The sequence below is a fragment of the Mytilus edulis genome, chromosome 4 (genome assembly GCF_963676685.1).
Source record: "Mytilus edulis chromosome 4, xbMytEdul2.2, whole genome shotgun sequence".
Classification (NCBI taxonomy): Eukaryota; Metazoa; Mollusca; class Bivalvia; order Mytilida; family Mytilidae; genus Mytilus; species Mytilus edulis.
The window spans coordinates 13,111,356-13,128,273 of record NC_092347.1 but is presented as its reverse complement, the minus strand read 5'-3'; the positions used below and the strand labels follow the sequence as shown (position 1 = coordinate 13,128,273).

Here is a 16,918-nt window from a genome sequence, read left to right as displayed (position 1 = left end):
TTTAGATAGTTTAAATATGTTCATTTGCGACAGAGAACAATATTAAATCAATTCAATTGTGATTAAAAGTTTGTATTGAGATTTTTTGTTTATTAAATGGATTTAATTTCTTTTAAATGACGAGCAATGTTTTGATATGGAAATATGTCATATAAGTAAAACTGACAATTAATAATCACAACGATTTGGAAGGAATATTCAATACAGAGAGTTCATGCGAAAAAATGCAATTATCGAAGCAAATATTGAATTTTAAAGTGGAAAAGAAAACAAACCGTCGGTATTTATAAAGTGTGTACATAAAATTAAAGCGTTGTTTACATGGAATAAAGTGGTAAAGAGTGTCAGTGTGTTCCAAATCGATCTGGATGTTTGTTGGACTTCTAACTAGCTAAGATTATGTCAGTTAGATATGGGTTATTCTCTTCAGGACTTACTAATGATTCGGGACTATGATAACAAATTTTTCTATATTGGACCTATCTTCGGATAGTCCGAATTATACAATTTTTGATACTATAAATAGCACAAATGTCTCGAACAATACTAACGAAGAGGCAACTGGAAGCGGATACCAATTGGCTGAAAAAATTATTATTGGGACCATATTATCTCTATTCATTATCCTAGCGATAGTCGGGAATATTTTAGTCTGCGTTGCTGTTTTTACTGACAGACGTTTAAAGCATCTTAATAATTTATTACTGGTATCGTTAGCTATAGCAGATTTACTAGTAGCTATCCTTGTGATGACGTTTGCTGTTATCAATGACATTCTTGATAAGTGGATATTCGGAGCTACATTTTGTGATATTTGGATATCTGGCGATATCATGTGTTCCACAGCCTCCATACTAAATCTGTGTGTCATAAGTCTCGATAGATACATACACATTAGAGATCCATTCCGATACGAGAATTGGATGAACTGGAAGAAAATTGCCGCCATGATAAGTGCAGTTTGGATTATGTCTTGTGCGATCTCGTTCATCCCTATACATTTAGAGTGGCATAAGAACGCAGAGGATCGAGGCAAACCATTGGAGGAAAATGTGTGTGCCATGGAGTTAAATCCAGTGTATTCAGTTGTTTCGTCCACAATCAGCTTTTATATTCCTTGTATTGTAATGTTAGCTATTTATATACAGTTATATTGCTACGCACGTCGACATGTTAAAAGTATAAAGAAAACGCAAACACCACAGTTTGGTGGTGGCAAAAATAGTTCTAGCCAAGATCACAAAGCAGCAGTGACTTTGGGAATTATTGTAGGTGTATTTTTATTCTGTTGGTTGCCTTTTTTCATTATCAACCTTATAGCTGCATTTTGTAAATGTGTTCCTTTAATTCTATTCAAAATATTAACATGGCTTGGATACGTAAATTCGTGCTTAAATCCTATTATTTACAGTATCTTCAATCAGGAATTCCGAGACGCATTTAGACGTATTTTATTCCCAAAGTCTTGTGTCTCCATAGAACATAGAAACGGTTACGCCTATCGTAGTCCTAACAATTCCTATTCCAAACCCGAGTACACGATGAGAACCGTGGAAAACGGCGCTCAAACAAAAGAACTATTGGAAAAGGACAAGGTAACTGCTTTGTGAAACAAATTGTGATAAATGTAAATATACCTATTTAATGATAATCATTATTTATAATCAAGATATTTTATTTATATAAAAATGTATTTCAGCCAATTTGATGCTTGTGTAAATTGAATTTATTAACAAATGGCCTTTAAGGGATAAAATCTCATTCACGTCAACAAACACAACAATCAAAACGATTCATTTTTCTTCTTTGTATCGTATTGTAGTGGTTTACTGATTTTTTTTAATGTTTGATGATGCAAACAATCGAATAATTTTATAAAATCTAATTTACAAGTAATTTCCCATGACTAATAAATCATTTTGAAGTTCTCTTCAATACAATTTAAAACCAAATTTCTTGATTATTACATTAAACAATATTATGACGGTTGTTGTTTTACACAACCTTGATGCCTACACATTCGACAACGTTAAATAATTTAATCCACAACTGATCAGTTATATGAAGAAGACACTTTATAAAAACAAAAAATGTCCGGAGGTCACAATATCACAGTCTGTGGACGACAAAACATTTCTCTGGTCGATACTCTAATACAATATATAGGATAAGATATACATAGATAAGTCTATTTATACATCCTGTCACATGAAAGCTGCTTTTATCAAGTGTTATCATGAAGGCGGTCAGTATTTTCTTATAAAAGCCAAATATTATTGTTTAATTACATGTGTTTGCTCTTGAATGATTTATTTATTTGGATTGACCAAAATTAAGACAAGTATCTATCTGGTGAAGGTCGGTTTTGAAAGACGAGCTGTGTGCTCTGACATTTGCATCGAATGTTTATTTCTGCATTTCTCAGCAGTAGAACAGCTCTGTATTGCTTTGTTATAAATAAACTCGCCATAGATACCAGGATAACAGTGTTGTACCCCAGAGATGTTTCGTCTACAAAAAAATCAGGAGTAATAAAACCAAAAATAAAAAAGGCCAAAAAGTCATGCCATTTAAATAGGATGAAAAATTTTGTCCTGCATTTTTTTTTAGCTGTAATCTCTGTCCTGCCTTTTTATTTTTCACTCTGTTCGGTCCTGCCTTTTTCTTTTTAGTTTATCCTGACTTTTTTTAACTAAATTGTCGTCCTGACTATTTTTTTTGCAAGTGTCTCATCCTGCCTTTTTTTTTTACTCAAAACTCCTGTCCTGCCTATTTTTTTCAAATTTCATCCTAACCCCCCCCCCCCCCCCCCCCATAAAAATCAAATGGTAGCTCCCTAATAACAACATACAACACATGTTATAGAAAAAGAGAAATTAGGTGCATACACCAATTACAGCAGACTAACAATGAATTTGCGAAAGCATTTTTAACATCGTTTAATGTATTTTTCATATATATTAAGTTAGATATTAAGATAAGCTTAATTTTCAAATGTTATATGATGTTTTTAAAACTCATAACTTGATTGTGAAGGTTTTATGAAAAAGCTACAAAATGAAATAATATCTATTATAAGTAGAATGTTCTAATCTTATCTTTTGGCCAGTAAGATATTGTTAAAAGAAACCGTGCGTTTAGATTATTTACAAATTAGGTATCCAGTATCAATATACATGAAGTTCATGTTATTTTTTTCTCTTCGTATGATGCAGAGTTTCTTCATTTCACTCAAATAGTTTTAGTGGTTGACTGCTTGGATTTAAGCTCAACTACCTTTTCTGTGAAATTAGGAAACATGATTATTTTAATCCTAGATTTGACAAATAGGTTTGGCGCAATCACATAGAAAAACGCAATAAAATCGTATTGATTTTTTTCACATCAGACAACATTGAGGCAAACCAATTTGAAAGTTATCTAAATTTGTGACAATTTGCAGCCTGTAAAGGATCGAGTTTGAAGTATTTCTTCCGAATAATGAAAAGTACGGGACAATAATTTGAAAAGCTTTCATTTAAAGGGTAAATTAAACATATTACCGTGTGACATGTCAACAGAAATACATACTATGAATCCCTTTTATTAAAATCATGCTGCAGTAAAGAGAGCTCGTTATGTAGTTTTATGTTTTTTTGTGTCATTCTATCGTTAAGAAAGAAAATTTTGAATTACTTTAATAATGGTTGAATTGTACCTGTTTGCCATGTTAAAATTTCAATTAAGTTTCAGCTATATTATTACAAAAATAGTTTAAAGCAGGTTAAAACGAGGCATCCAATGGGATGTAATCTATCACTAAACTGATTATCACCGTAAAAGTTTTTATACAACATGCTTTCATTCTTTTTAAATATAATTCAAAAACAGAAGAGAAGTGTGGAATACTTCAATGATAAAGCTACTAAGACAGATAGTACAAACAAAACAATATAAATAGGGAAACTTCACACCAGTAAAACTCGTGTGAATTTTCCAAATAAAATTATTCTAGCAACATCTTAATTTTCAAATTTAATTAAAATCATGAAGCATTACCTGAGATATATGTGGGTCTCAATTCACGTGAAAATGTTCATGCGAGTTTCACGTATAAGGTCGGTCGAGGTGTATTTCATAGTGTATTTCACGTGAGCAAAATGAGCTTGACAATGTGTACAGAGCCACTGTGAAAACAGAAAGGCCCAGCAGATTCCAAGACATTTTTTTTCCAAACGAATGGTTTCTTTTCTTAAAAATAAAATTATTTACATTTATTCTAGAGAAATATTTATACAATCATGTGTTTAAAAATTCTATTGCTTCAAATTACTTCATTTAACATATAAGATTTGACTAATCGAGCAATTTATATAACATTAAATATATCATGCTACTCTGACTACACATTGATGCATGCAGAATTTTATTATTTGTTCTTTCTTAAAACGGAAAATTGATATTTACAAACATGTGCATGTTGGAATTTTATTAGCTGTTCTTAAAATAACGTTGCATTCTATGAATATCTTATTGCATGGTTGTAAAAATTTTCAAATAACGTATTATAAGAAAATCAATTCAAGGTGTCTTTTATATACACACAACTGGTCAAAGTAAAACATTTTAGCAAGAAAGCTTAAAAAATGTTCTTGACCTCGAACGTGACTTCAAATTTTAAAATTCCTTTTTGCATTAGGATTGATTTATTGATCGACTAAAGGGTTGCTGTACGAGACGATCGAACCTATAACGTGCACATTAACATCCAAATTATGAATTTATACAGAAAATATGAAGGCCAACAGATGCATATGTATTTTCGATACTTGTGTATGAACACTTCAGTCTTTTATCTCCACTACAGCACGCTTTTACATGTATATATATGAGTGCAAATGAATAGTAAAAAAGGATTAAACGTAGAATATAAAAAAAAGAAGATATTAAATGGGAATAGTTAAAAAGGCAGCAATCTGACAACACGAGAGAACAAACAAAGCATAGACATATTTTAAAGATAAGAAGATGTGGTATGATTGCCAATGAGACAACTCTTCACAACATAAGGTGACTTTAAATGCTTCAATATAAAAAAAAGAAGATGTGGTATGATTGCCAATGAGACAACTATCCACAAAATATCAAAATGACACAGACATTAACAACTATAGGTCACCGTACGGCCTTCAACAATGAGCAAAGCCCATACTGCATAGTCAGCTATATAAACTGTTAACTTAATAAACGCCCAGATTATTTAGTTGTCTTTGATATGTACATGTATACTCCAATCTAATTAAAAACCGATCTCTCATCGCTCCTGTTTCTGATATGTCGCGTGAGAGATCTAACGAAACCCGCTTTGAGGTCACATGTGAGTGACCTCGTAGGTGTGTCTTTTTCAACCAATGAAATTGAGTCTTCCACGATCTTGGAAGTTTAACGTAAGGCAAAGGGATGTAACTCATTTTATTTAAGACGAAATCGTCAGTCAAAATAATTCATAAACTTATTTGATTGGCTTATTAATAGGTCGTCAACTCATTTGCATATCTTTATAAATTCATAACTTTTAGTTCACTCACATGTGACCTCAAAGCCGGTTTCGTTAGATCTCCCACGCGACATATCAGAAACAGGAGCGATGAGAGATCGGTTTTTAATTAGATTGATGTATACTCCACACTCTTTTCATTCATATCCAGAATAAATCCGAACCATAAATATTCAAGCTTATTTTGCAAACAACTTTATTTTCTTCTGTATGTTTTTGAAACTTACATACGTCAACATAAGTCATTTTTTATTTCACTTTTCCTCTGTAAGGTGGATTTAATCATCACAATGTTTATGTCTTGTTACCAATAAACCAGCTGATGCATTAAAAAGGTCAGAATTAAAAACAATCTCGATATAAACAAAAACAAACGCAAGTTTCTGGTTGTACAGTGTTTCTTTTTTTTCTGGCTGCGAGTCAAAATCTCTCAATTTCATCTAATTAGATGCTCGTTTAACCCTCATTAGGTAATTATTATAGAAACTGTCAGAATCACTGTGATTTTGAATTTCTCTAACTTCCGAGGAATCTGGGTTTGAATCTGCTTACCTGGTGAGATATTGACGTATTCATAAATAATCATCATACTTAATAATTTCATCATTATAATTTTATTGTAATTATTTAACCATCATTGGCGTTAAGTACTGATAAACAGTGTAATCGAGGACCTATAAACAGGTAAAAAACGACATGAAAAATGATGGCAGCGTAACGGTATTCTCTTTTGAAAAACCAAAATAGAACCAAAGCTGAATCTTTGAATGTTCTTAAATTTATTACTTTATTTTATTAAGCCTTTATTGGGCGTCAATGATGAGTCTTTTGCTGACGAAACGTGCGTCTGGCGTAGCCGATGTCAATGATGAGTTTGTAGATGACAATCTAAACTTAAATTTGCTGCTTGATTTGTCTGCTTTGTTTATTTGTATTTTAGTCCTTCTTCTTTTAGTGCTATCTTTGACTTACGACGTTTGATTGCTTCTTTTGTATTTTCTTATTTTCATAAAACGTGTAATTTTGAAAAGAACATCATTGTTATAGTTCGAGTAATATTGACTATTTATAAAATGTTATAACCAATAGATAAAAATGTTTTAAAGTATGATAGCAAGTTAATTTGAGAATTATGTTAGATAGCTGCTATGTTGAAGATTTCGAATTATCTATATTCTAAACTAAATTGTTTGAACTATTAGATAACAACAAGTCGAGTTGAAGATATTTAGTTAATTGATTCTTAAATTAAATCCACTCTTGACACGTGCAAAACCTAAGTGGAAATTTGAACCACTTGACAACATTTACTGATGCTGATGTCCCCAAATGAAACACACTTTATATTTTTTTTATTGGCAGACGTGTTACAGTTTCTTTTTAGTATTAATTACAAGTAGAATCGACCACAATTCTAAGTGATATTGAATTGTAACAGTTTTAACCTATAATTTCCTCCAAATACATCGACCTCTGTAATCAATAGAGTTTTAAAGACATATTAGTACAAATAAACAATATGCGCGGTTCATGTTGACTCGGGGTCATTGATTTTGGTTACTGGTCTATATAAAGTTCCAATTGATACTTGAATTCCCACTTACTGTCTATTAAGCCTAATTACTGTTTCTTTAGCTGCTGTAGGTTTCCTGTCTGTTCTTTTAAAACTACTGTCTGCTCTTAAGTATTAGAACGAGCAAGATCTGATATCGATATCAAATTATCTATATGGCCATGAAAGATTTTATCAATTTACATTTTTGGCCTAACTTTTAGGCATCATTATGGTTTGGTTTCTTTTGTGAATGTTTTGTTGTAGAAATCATGTATGATAACTGTGATAGCATTCACTTTTTTCCAATGCATGTATAGTCTAAATACATTCATACCGAAAAAAAATTCGACAGAAGTGTAGGGAAAATCAAGGATTTGTATAGTAAGACTATACTGACAAATCCTTGGGAAAATGCATAAATCCATCACTGAAAAAAGTTGAAAAGTGAGAACATGATTTAGATATACATTTTGTACTTTTAATTAGCTTCTTTTTCGAAAACTGTATCAATTTAGTTCTATTTGGTTGATAATGTCAACATTTGAGCTAATAGATTGCTGATATCAAGATATTTCTAGCAGTATTGGTTCAGTTCACAATTCGTAACAATTTGTCATAAATGCAAACTTAAATTGGTTAAAAAACAACCTGGCATTGAACATGTTTTCTCATGGAGTCAACAATTCAGCTGGCGACATATGCATTTGGATTTGTTGTTTTATTGCAAAGTTTTATGAAGTGAAAATTGTTTAGTTAAGTTTAAAAGCTTTTATATAAATTTGCAATGGACAATATTCACTACAAGTAATCTAATAAGTCATTAAAAAAAGTAAAATAAGTCCGTCGTAATGTTGAAAATTACTTTCTAAAAAATATATTTCTAAATTGCAATTATAACGACTAAAATTATGTTGTGTTACAATCAGACTTCAGTAAATTCATGTTTTAGGTGTTTCAAATCAATTTTGTATTGTGTTTGAAAGGGACAATGTATTTCGTAATTCGTATCTGTTTGTGCACCAATTTGAATACGTCATTATGTGCATGTACATTGGCAAAGTAAACATTTACCAAAAACAAGAACATCTTTAAATTATTTCGATGTATAGCCTGGTAGTTTCGTTACACGTTTTCGTGACTCATATCTGTCAAAATCAATGCTAATAGCACAGGACAACACGAAAAGAAAAGGACATTTTCATTCCAAACAATGTATTTTTGTTCTTTTTAAAACAAAATTACAAATAATTAGGTAATCATAGTAGTTTTCAGTCTAATTCCTGACCTACCAGATTAATCATTATATTAACATCATTCAAGTATTACAATGTATTACGAAACAGGGTTTTTATCGAGATATACATATCCGTATGACATTGCCTAAACTTGTTTATTCAAAATAGTTAATCAAATTGAAAATATTATGTTTATCTTATAAAAGGTTTTGATATTGATCTTCTCACTTAGATTTCAAAGTTCAACAATTTGTTTTCATTACTATGAACTACATATATACTGTTCCTAGATCTTTGGGAACCAGTATATAGAGATTGGCTATCAAATGCATCCCTCGGTTATTCTTTACGGAAAAACATCCGTGTTTCAAGTATTATGTAAGAAAGGTAGTGGTATATCTTTTATCTGCTTAGATATTTCTAAATATGAAATTTGTAAAATGTTCTACAGAAATGTGTTCGCAAATGAAAAATGAGAAGTAAGGAAGTTTTAAATCTTTTCATTTACCTTAACCAAACATACTTTTTATTTACTGAAACAGTTTATTCTTTTCATTTCAGCATTGAAATAAAGGGTCTTTTCTTTATCATAAAGCTATAGAAAGCAAATAATTACTGTTTAATTGATCTATACTATAGAATAAAATGTCGTTTAAGTGTATTTACACACGGTCCATAGTTCCTTGCTCCTTGTTTTCAACAAATACTGCGTTAAATAAAAATATTTAATATGTCACAGTGGTTGGCAGACAATAAGCATAATTATTTGACAGTTGTTGTGTCAGACATTTCTATATAATGTTATCCTACCATTTATCTTAATACAAAATAATAATGGGTGACAGAGATATATTCATTCCAAGTTTAGAATTTAATTACAAATTTTCTCTACCCAAGTTGAAACGAGGTAATCATTCATAAAACATTACGGGCACATTATAAAACATTACCGACACATTTTAACTATTTATTTTCAATTTTGCTAAGAAACTGTTCAATGGAAAAAGTGAATAAAAGATAACTTAGTACATTTAAAATCATATTGTCATAATGACGTTTAAAGAGATTTATGTTTTGCATATGTGTTTATTGTAATCTGCGTCTAATATTTATTCATTTCAAATGAGAAAGGAATGTAATTTGCGGCAGGTTGGTGCTGATTTCATTAATGAGAGTAATATTAATATGCTGTCGATTCCAGACTGAGGGTAATATTAACATGCTGTCAATCCCAGACTGAGGGTAGTATAAACATGCTGTCAATCCCAGACTGAGGGTAATACTAACATGTTGTTGCCTTCAGACTGAGGGTAATATCAACGTGTGTCGATTTCAAACCGAGGGTGATATTAACATGCTGTTGTTTCCAGACTGAGGGTAATATTAACATGCTGTTGTTTCCAGACTGAGGGTAATATTAACATGCTGTTGTTTCCAGACTGAGGGTAATACTAACATGTTGTTGCTTCCAGACTGAGGGTGATATTAACATGCTGTTGTTTCCAGACTGATGGAAATATTAACATGTTGTTGTTTCCACACTGAGGGTAATACTAACATGTTATTGCTTCCAGACTGAGGGTGATATTAACATGCTGTTGTTTCCAGACTGAGGGTAATATTAACATGCTGTTGTTTCCAGACTGAGGGTAATACTAACATTTTGTTGCTTCCAGACTGAGGGTGATATTAACATGCTGTTGTTTCCAGACTGAGGGTGATATTAACATGCTGTTGTTTCCAGACTGAGGTTAATATTAACATGTTGTTGCTTCTAGACTGAGGGTGATATTAACATGTTGTTGTTTCCAGACTGAGGGTAATACTAACATGTTGTTGCTTCCAGACTGAGGGTAATATTGATATGCTGTTGTTTCCAGAGTGAGGGTAATACTAACATGTTGTTGCTTCCAGACTGAGGGTAATATTAACATGCTGTTGTTTCCAGACTGAGGGTAATATTAACATGCTGTTGTTTCCAGACTGAGGGTAATACTAACATGTTGTTGCTTCCAGACTGAGGGTGATATTAACATGCTGTTGTTTCCAGACTGAGGGTAATATTAACATGCTATTGTTTCCAGACTGAGGGTGATATTAACATGCTGTTGTTTCCAGACTGAGGGTAATATTAACATGCTGTTGTTTCCAGACTGAGGGTAATATTAACATGCTGTTGTTTCCAGACTGAGGGTAATATTAAGATGTTGTTGTTTCCAGACTGAGGGTAATACTAACATGTTGTTGCTTCAAGACTGAGGGTGATATTAACATGCTGTTGTTTCCAGACTGAGGGTAATATTAACATGTTGTTGTTTCCAGACTGAGGGTAATATTAACATGTTGTTGTTTCCAGACTGAGGGTAATATTAACATGTTGTTGTTTCAAGACTGAGGGTAATATTAACATGTTGTTGCTTCCAGACTGAGGGTGATACTAACATGCTGTTGTTTCCAGACTGAGGGTAATACTAACATGCTGTTGTTTCCAGACTGAGGGTAATATTGATATGCTGTTGTTTCCAGACTGAGGGTAATACTAACATGTTGTTGCTTCTAGACTGAGGGTGATATTAGCATGTTGTTGTTTCCAGACTGAGGGTAATATTAACATGCTGTTGTTTCCAGACTGAGGGTAATACTAACATGTTGTTGCTTCCAGACTGAGGGTGATATTAACATGCTAATGCTTCCAGACTGAGGGTAATATTAACATGCTGTTGTTTCCAGACTGAGGGTAATATTGATATGCTGTTGTTTCCAGAGTGAGGGTAATACTAACATGTTGTTGCTTTTAGACTGAGGGTGATATTAACATGCTGTTGTTTCCAGACTGAGGGTAATATTAACATGTTGTTGTTTCCAGACTGAGGGTAATACTAACATGTTGTTGCTTCCAGACTGAGGGTGATATTAACATGCTGTTGCTTCCAGACTGAGGGTAATATTAACATGCTGTCAATGCCAAACTCAGGGTAATACTAACATGTGGTCGATTTTAGACTAAGGGTAATATAAACATGCTGTCAATGCCAAACTGAGGGTAATATTAACATGTGTGTGGTCGATTTTAGACTAAGGGTAATATTAACATGATGTCAATGCCAGACTAAGGGTAATAATAACATGTATGTGGTCGATTTTAGACTGATGTTAAAATTAACTCGCTGACGATTTCATACTGGAGGTATTTCAGAATGAGGGTAATATTAGTATGCTACTGATTTCAGAATATGGGTAATATTAATATGCTATCGATGCCAGACTGGGGATAATATTAGCCTGTTGTCAATGCCAGATAAAGGGCAATATTAACATGATGTCGATTCCAGACATGCGTACCACGGTGCTATGTTTAATTTATAGTTCCAGACTATAATATTTCAAACAGCGTTGCCATTTTCGTACAGTATGTTGTCTTTCAAACTTGATAGAATCTGGGAAGCCAATGTTTTATAGTGTCCACTTGAAATATCCTTGACCACTTTACAAAACCGAACATTGTGGGGTTGTTTACAGGATACTAGTATGCTTACCCTTCCGAGCTTATTTCCAAAACTTTCTATTTTTGGTTGTTAGCTATCGTTTATAGCAGTTGATTTCCTTGCACTTTTTCATCACAATTTATTCCCTTCATTCGTTTTGTGTATTGTTCTTGATTTTAATTGCTGATTTTCTTTTTGCATACAATGTAGTTAGATCGGTTCTTTTTACCTGTTATTTGCTAATTATGGTTAGTTATACTTGGTATTTACATTTTGTAATTTAATCATTAATTCTCATTGATATATCTTGTTAACAGTACATATCTACAGATGTTTTCTTGACATGAACAATTGTATAGGAATCAATAGCAGGACAGTAACATCTTTCCATTCCAGAACATATCACATGTATCATCGCGGTTCATGATTTGTAGAATAGTGTCGGTCTCGGTGATGTCAGAACTCTTTAGACTGATGTTTTGTTATGGTTACAATGTGAAGTCCTGTTTATTAAAGACTGATTGGTTTGATTGTCCTTGAAGTGATGTTTAAGGCGGTGGTTTGTGATTGTACCTAATGTGATGTCAGACCTTTTTGGACTAATGGTTTGTCATTTTCACAATTTGGTTTAGACCTTTAAGACTGATGGTTTGTAATTGTCACAATGTCGTATCTGACCTTAGTAAACTGATGGTTTGTGATTGTCACATTGGTGATGTCAGACCTTTATAGACTAATGGTTAGTGATTATCACATTGGTGATGTCAGACCTTTATAGGCTGATGGTTTGTGATTGTCCCATTGGTGATGCCAGACCTTTTTAGACTGATGGTTTGTCTTTGTCCCATTGGTGATGTCAGACCCTTTTCAGACTGATGGTTCGTGATTGTCACATTGGTGATGTCAGACCTTTTTAGACTGATGGTTTTTGATTGTCTCTAATGTGATGTCAGACCTTTTTAGGCTGATGGTTTGTGATTGTCCCAATGGCGTATGTGACCTTTTTAGACTGATGGTTCGTGATTGTCACATTGGTGATGTCAGACCTTTTTAGACTGATGGTTTTTGATTGTCTCTAATGTGATGTCAGACCTTTTTAGGCTGATGGTTTGTGATTGTCCCAATGGCGTTTGTGACCTTTTTAGACTGATGGTTTGTGATTGTCACATTGGTGATGTCAGACCTTTTTAGACTGATGGTTTGTCTTAGTCACATTGGTGATGTCAGACCTTTTTAGACTGATGGTTCGTGATTGTTACATTGGTGATGTCAGACCTTTTTAGACTGATGGTTCGTGATTGTTACATTGGTGATGTCAGACCTTTTTAGACTGATGGTTTGTCTTTGTCACATTAGTGATGTCAGACCTTTATAGACTGATGGTCCGTGATTGTCACATTGGTGATGTCAGACCTTTTTAGACTGATGGTTTGTGATTGTCACATTGGTGATGTCAGACCTTTTTAGACTGATGGTTTGTTATTGTCACATTGGTGATGTCAGACCTTTTTAGACTGATGGTTTGTTATTGTCACATTGGTGATGTAAGACCTTTTTAGACTGATGGTTCGTGATTGTCACATTGGTGATGTCAGACCTTTTTAGACTGATGGTTCGTGATTGTCACATTGGTGATGTCAGACCTTTTTAGACTGATGGTTTGTTATTGTTCCATTGATTATTTTAGATATTTTTATACTGGTGGTTAGTGGTTATCATCCTGGTTCGTCCGTTTTTCTTTTTTTTTAAATGTAAAAAAATGTAAAAAGGAAGAAAGTCGTTTGATATAGATGACCAATTATATGCATTGTGAGTAAAACTAATATTCAGTAGTTCGATTTATAAGATAAATATATGAATAACAAATGACAAGTATACATTAATGTGACATCAACCCAACAACAACAAAAAGACACCGAGAGCTCAAAATTAGGTCTATAAAGAATATGAAGTTTGACATTACTTCATAATCTGCCATTCACAATGACCCATGCACAAAGGACAGTTTAAAAAGTTAACTATCTCAAGTTTTTCATTCAATTATGAACACATGTACAAAAAAAAACAAATTAAGATTAACAATTTATACCTTACAAACACTATATCAGCTACCAAAAGCAAGCTCATGATAGTATAACCTGCTGATTTGTAACCAAGCCGTCATAAACTCTAATATATGCGGCTGTATAATTTCGGAGTAGATATAATACAACAACGCTATGAGCAGTACATGAACATTTGAACTTGTGCGATGTCAAAAATAACCTTTTGTAGTATCTTCTCCAGATTTACAGTTTGTATTACAATTTAATGGTTCTTATGAAGTAACACATTGTGGTTATTTTTTTTAAATACATTTACTTGTATTGAAGGAATGCCATTGCATAAAATTTGAAATGGAAATGATCAGACGTTCCTAAATAAAAGTCAATAATAAATATAAGCGGATAAATGTAATTCACCGTGATCACTTGTAAATGTTTTAAGGATTTGTATACATATCAACATAATTGATAGACAAATAAACTAGATTTGAATAAAAATGATATCGATACACGTCAATGATATATCTATCAACCAACAGCTACACCATCAACTCGTCATCAGGTGCGTTTGCTTACGTCACGTAGCAAGGATTTCATTTTCGTTGAGAACTAGAATGACCTTTTTGGACTGGGTGATTTCAAGTATAGAGGCTGATCTACCAAAGGCATATACAAGCTCATAAGTAGAATAAAAACTGACAAGGTCACTGCAAAATAAACGAAAAATAAAACAACAGGCAAACAACAGTCTGGGAAACGACGTGAGACTAAAGACTGAGCAACCTCATTAAAAACTAGGTGTGATCTCAGGTGTTCCAGTAAGATCATGCTTCACATGTGGCACCAGTTGTGCTAAAAATAGATTTACAGATTCGGTGATAATTATAAAATAAGACACCACAAGAGACCAAATAAGATAGAAATTAACAACTATAGGTCACATGTGAGCAACAACCCTGTATTAATAAAATCATGTAAGAACATTTAATCTCTAGTATATAGTATCATTCGAGAGATAAATACTGCATATGCATGTGCTGCTGGAATGTTGCTACATAGAAATATTAAATTCACAAATCATCTCTATTGTTTTGGTGTTTGGAACCGACCCTTATTCGTCAATTTTTAGATGTAAGTCAAAATAATAGACAATATTTACTTTATATTTTGAAACCTTTATTTCAAGTTCAATTGGATATATAAAGCAGAACGTGAAGTTAAAGGATAATGCTATCTTCATGTCTTCTGCAAAAGAAGCTCTCGTACACTTATGAAAAAAGATGGTCTGGTATGATTACCTATGAGACAACTCTCAACAATAGACCAAATGGAGTCTACCTTCTATGAAAAAAAGAACAAGTCGATTAGGAGCACAGTTGATTCCCATGAGAATAACGATCGTTTTTTTCTTTTCTTGTTACGTCATCACAAAGTAACAAATATCTTGTCAATCAAACAATCAAGCATAAGTTAATTATAGTTTCAGGAAGGTTTTTGTATTAATCAGTGTGTTTTCAAAGTATGACTTATCCTTCCCTAAAACAAGATACTTGGAATTGGGGATACACGTGTGAAGGAGAAATCAAACGTGTTAATAATAATATTGCCAGAGGAAGAAGCCGTCGACTGTATGTACTTTAAAAGATCATCTTTATAATTCGTGGTATCCACATCTGATTACCACCACCCCTTGAATAGATAGTTCACAATAACTCTGATGCACGGCTTTTTAATGCTGATAAGATTGATGGTAACAGTTTAGAAGGGGGTTTCGTGAGCACTTTGAAGACGCTGGTATCATTTAGGTATTCAGTTAAGGACTATCATTCAATTTGGTCCATTTCTTGAACATAACACAGACAAAATATTATTCAGGATATTCTCTTTGGTAAGAAAAACTTGACATTTTTTATAGATTGATTGATTAACGGTATGTTTAACATCCAGCGTCAGATATATGCATATTCAGGACAAGAACATGTTATTGTGATATAAATCCTGCGTTGAGACTGACAAGTTCAATGTTTAACATGCTAACTTACAAGGCAGCAGTCCACACAAAGACACTCTGATAAAAAAAACTTATTATCCGAACATACCAGCTCTTTCTTTTGAATGCTACGTGCTTGGTGGAGAAACAGCAAACACCAATATCTTAGTCTTTAGTTTGACCCAGCTTGGTATCGAATATTAGTAAAAGACCTCCGACTGACCAACAACCGAGGCTGTTCACAGTGTAAACACTCCTGTGTATTGTTTATATATTTGTAATATTTTTGAACTCTTGATGACCTTTTTGTGTGTTGTTTGATCTCCTTGTAATCATATGTGCAATATTTCAGTACGCCTTCTAGGTAATCTATTAAATAAGATGGACTGAACTTTTGACTGTCAATAAAAGTGAGGTAAATTTTTGACAAAATATGATATCTTACCTTGAAAAACACATAACTGGACCATATAAAAAGTTGTCAACGCGGTTTGCCAACCTACACGAAAGCATTACGGGACAACCTTTAAATGTGAACAAAGTTTCTTATTGAGATATTTCGCATAAAAGATAAATATGGATAAGTCCTTTCTTTCTGTTTCATCAAAAAGTGATAAACTCAGAAGTCCAAATTATTTCGCAATATCAATATTTATATATTAAAAAGACCAAATATTTAATTTACTTTAAAATACCATTCGTCAATAAACAGTAACCCAACAGAACAAAGCTGATCAAGAAGTAGTTATTTCGGTAACTTCAAAATTTAAAAAGTTTTAAGGTTTATTTAAAAGGCAGTAAATACAAGACATAAACTACATGAAAACTTAAAAAATCAGGCATTTCAAATTAATCAAGAATTGTTCGAAGCTCTGGTATGGTTTTGTTCAACTATAACTTATACAATAACAAGAACACAGTAAGTACAGACACAAACACAAATATAGGATAAAGATGATGGGTTGTCCAAAGCCATATAAATCTGAAAAAAAGAAAATCTTTAAAATATTTAATCCAGGTGGATCATATTGAATCCATTTCAAACATGTCCTGAATATGCATCAAATACTTG

General features: G+C 32.7%; 1 protein-coding gene across 1 annotated transcript; it reads left to right on the top strand.

Moving 5' to 3' along the window:
• Positions 1-303: 303 nt before the first annotated feature.
• Positions 304-1,703, top strand: LOC139518993 (dopamine receptor 1-like). The gene has a single exon (XM_071310704.1). The coding sequence runs from the start codon at positions 453-455 to the stop codon at positions 1,608-1,610; it is 1,158 nt and encodes a 385-aa protein (XP_071166805.1). The 5' UTR covers positions 304-452; the 3' UTR covers positions 1,611-1,703.
• Positions 1,704-16,918: the final 15,215 nt, after the last annotated feature.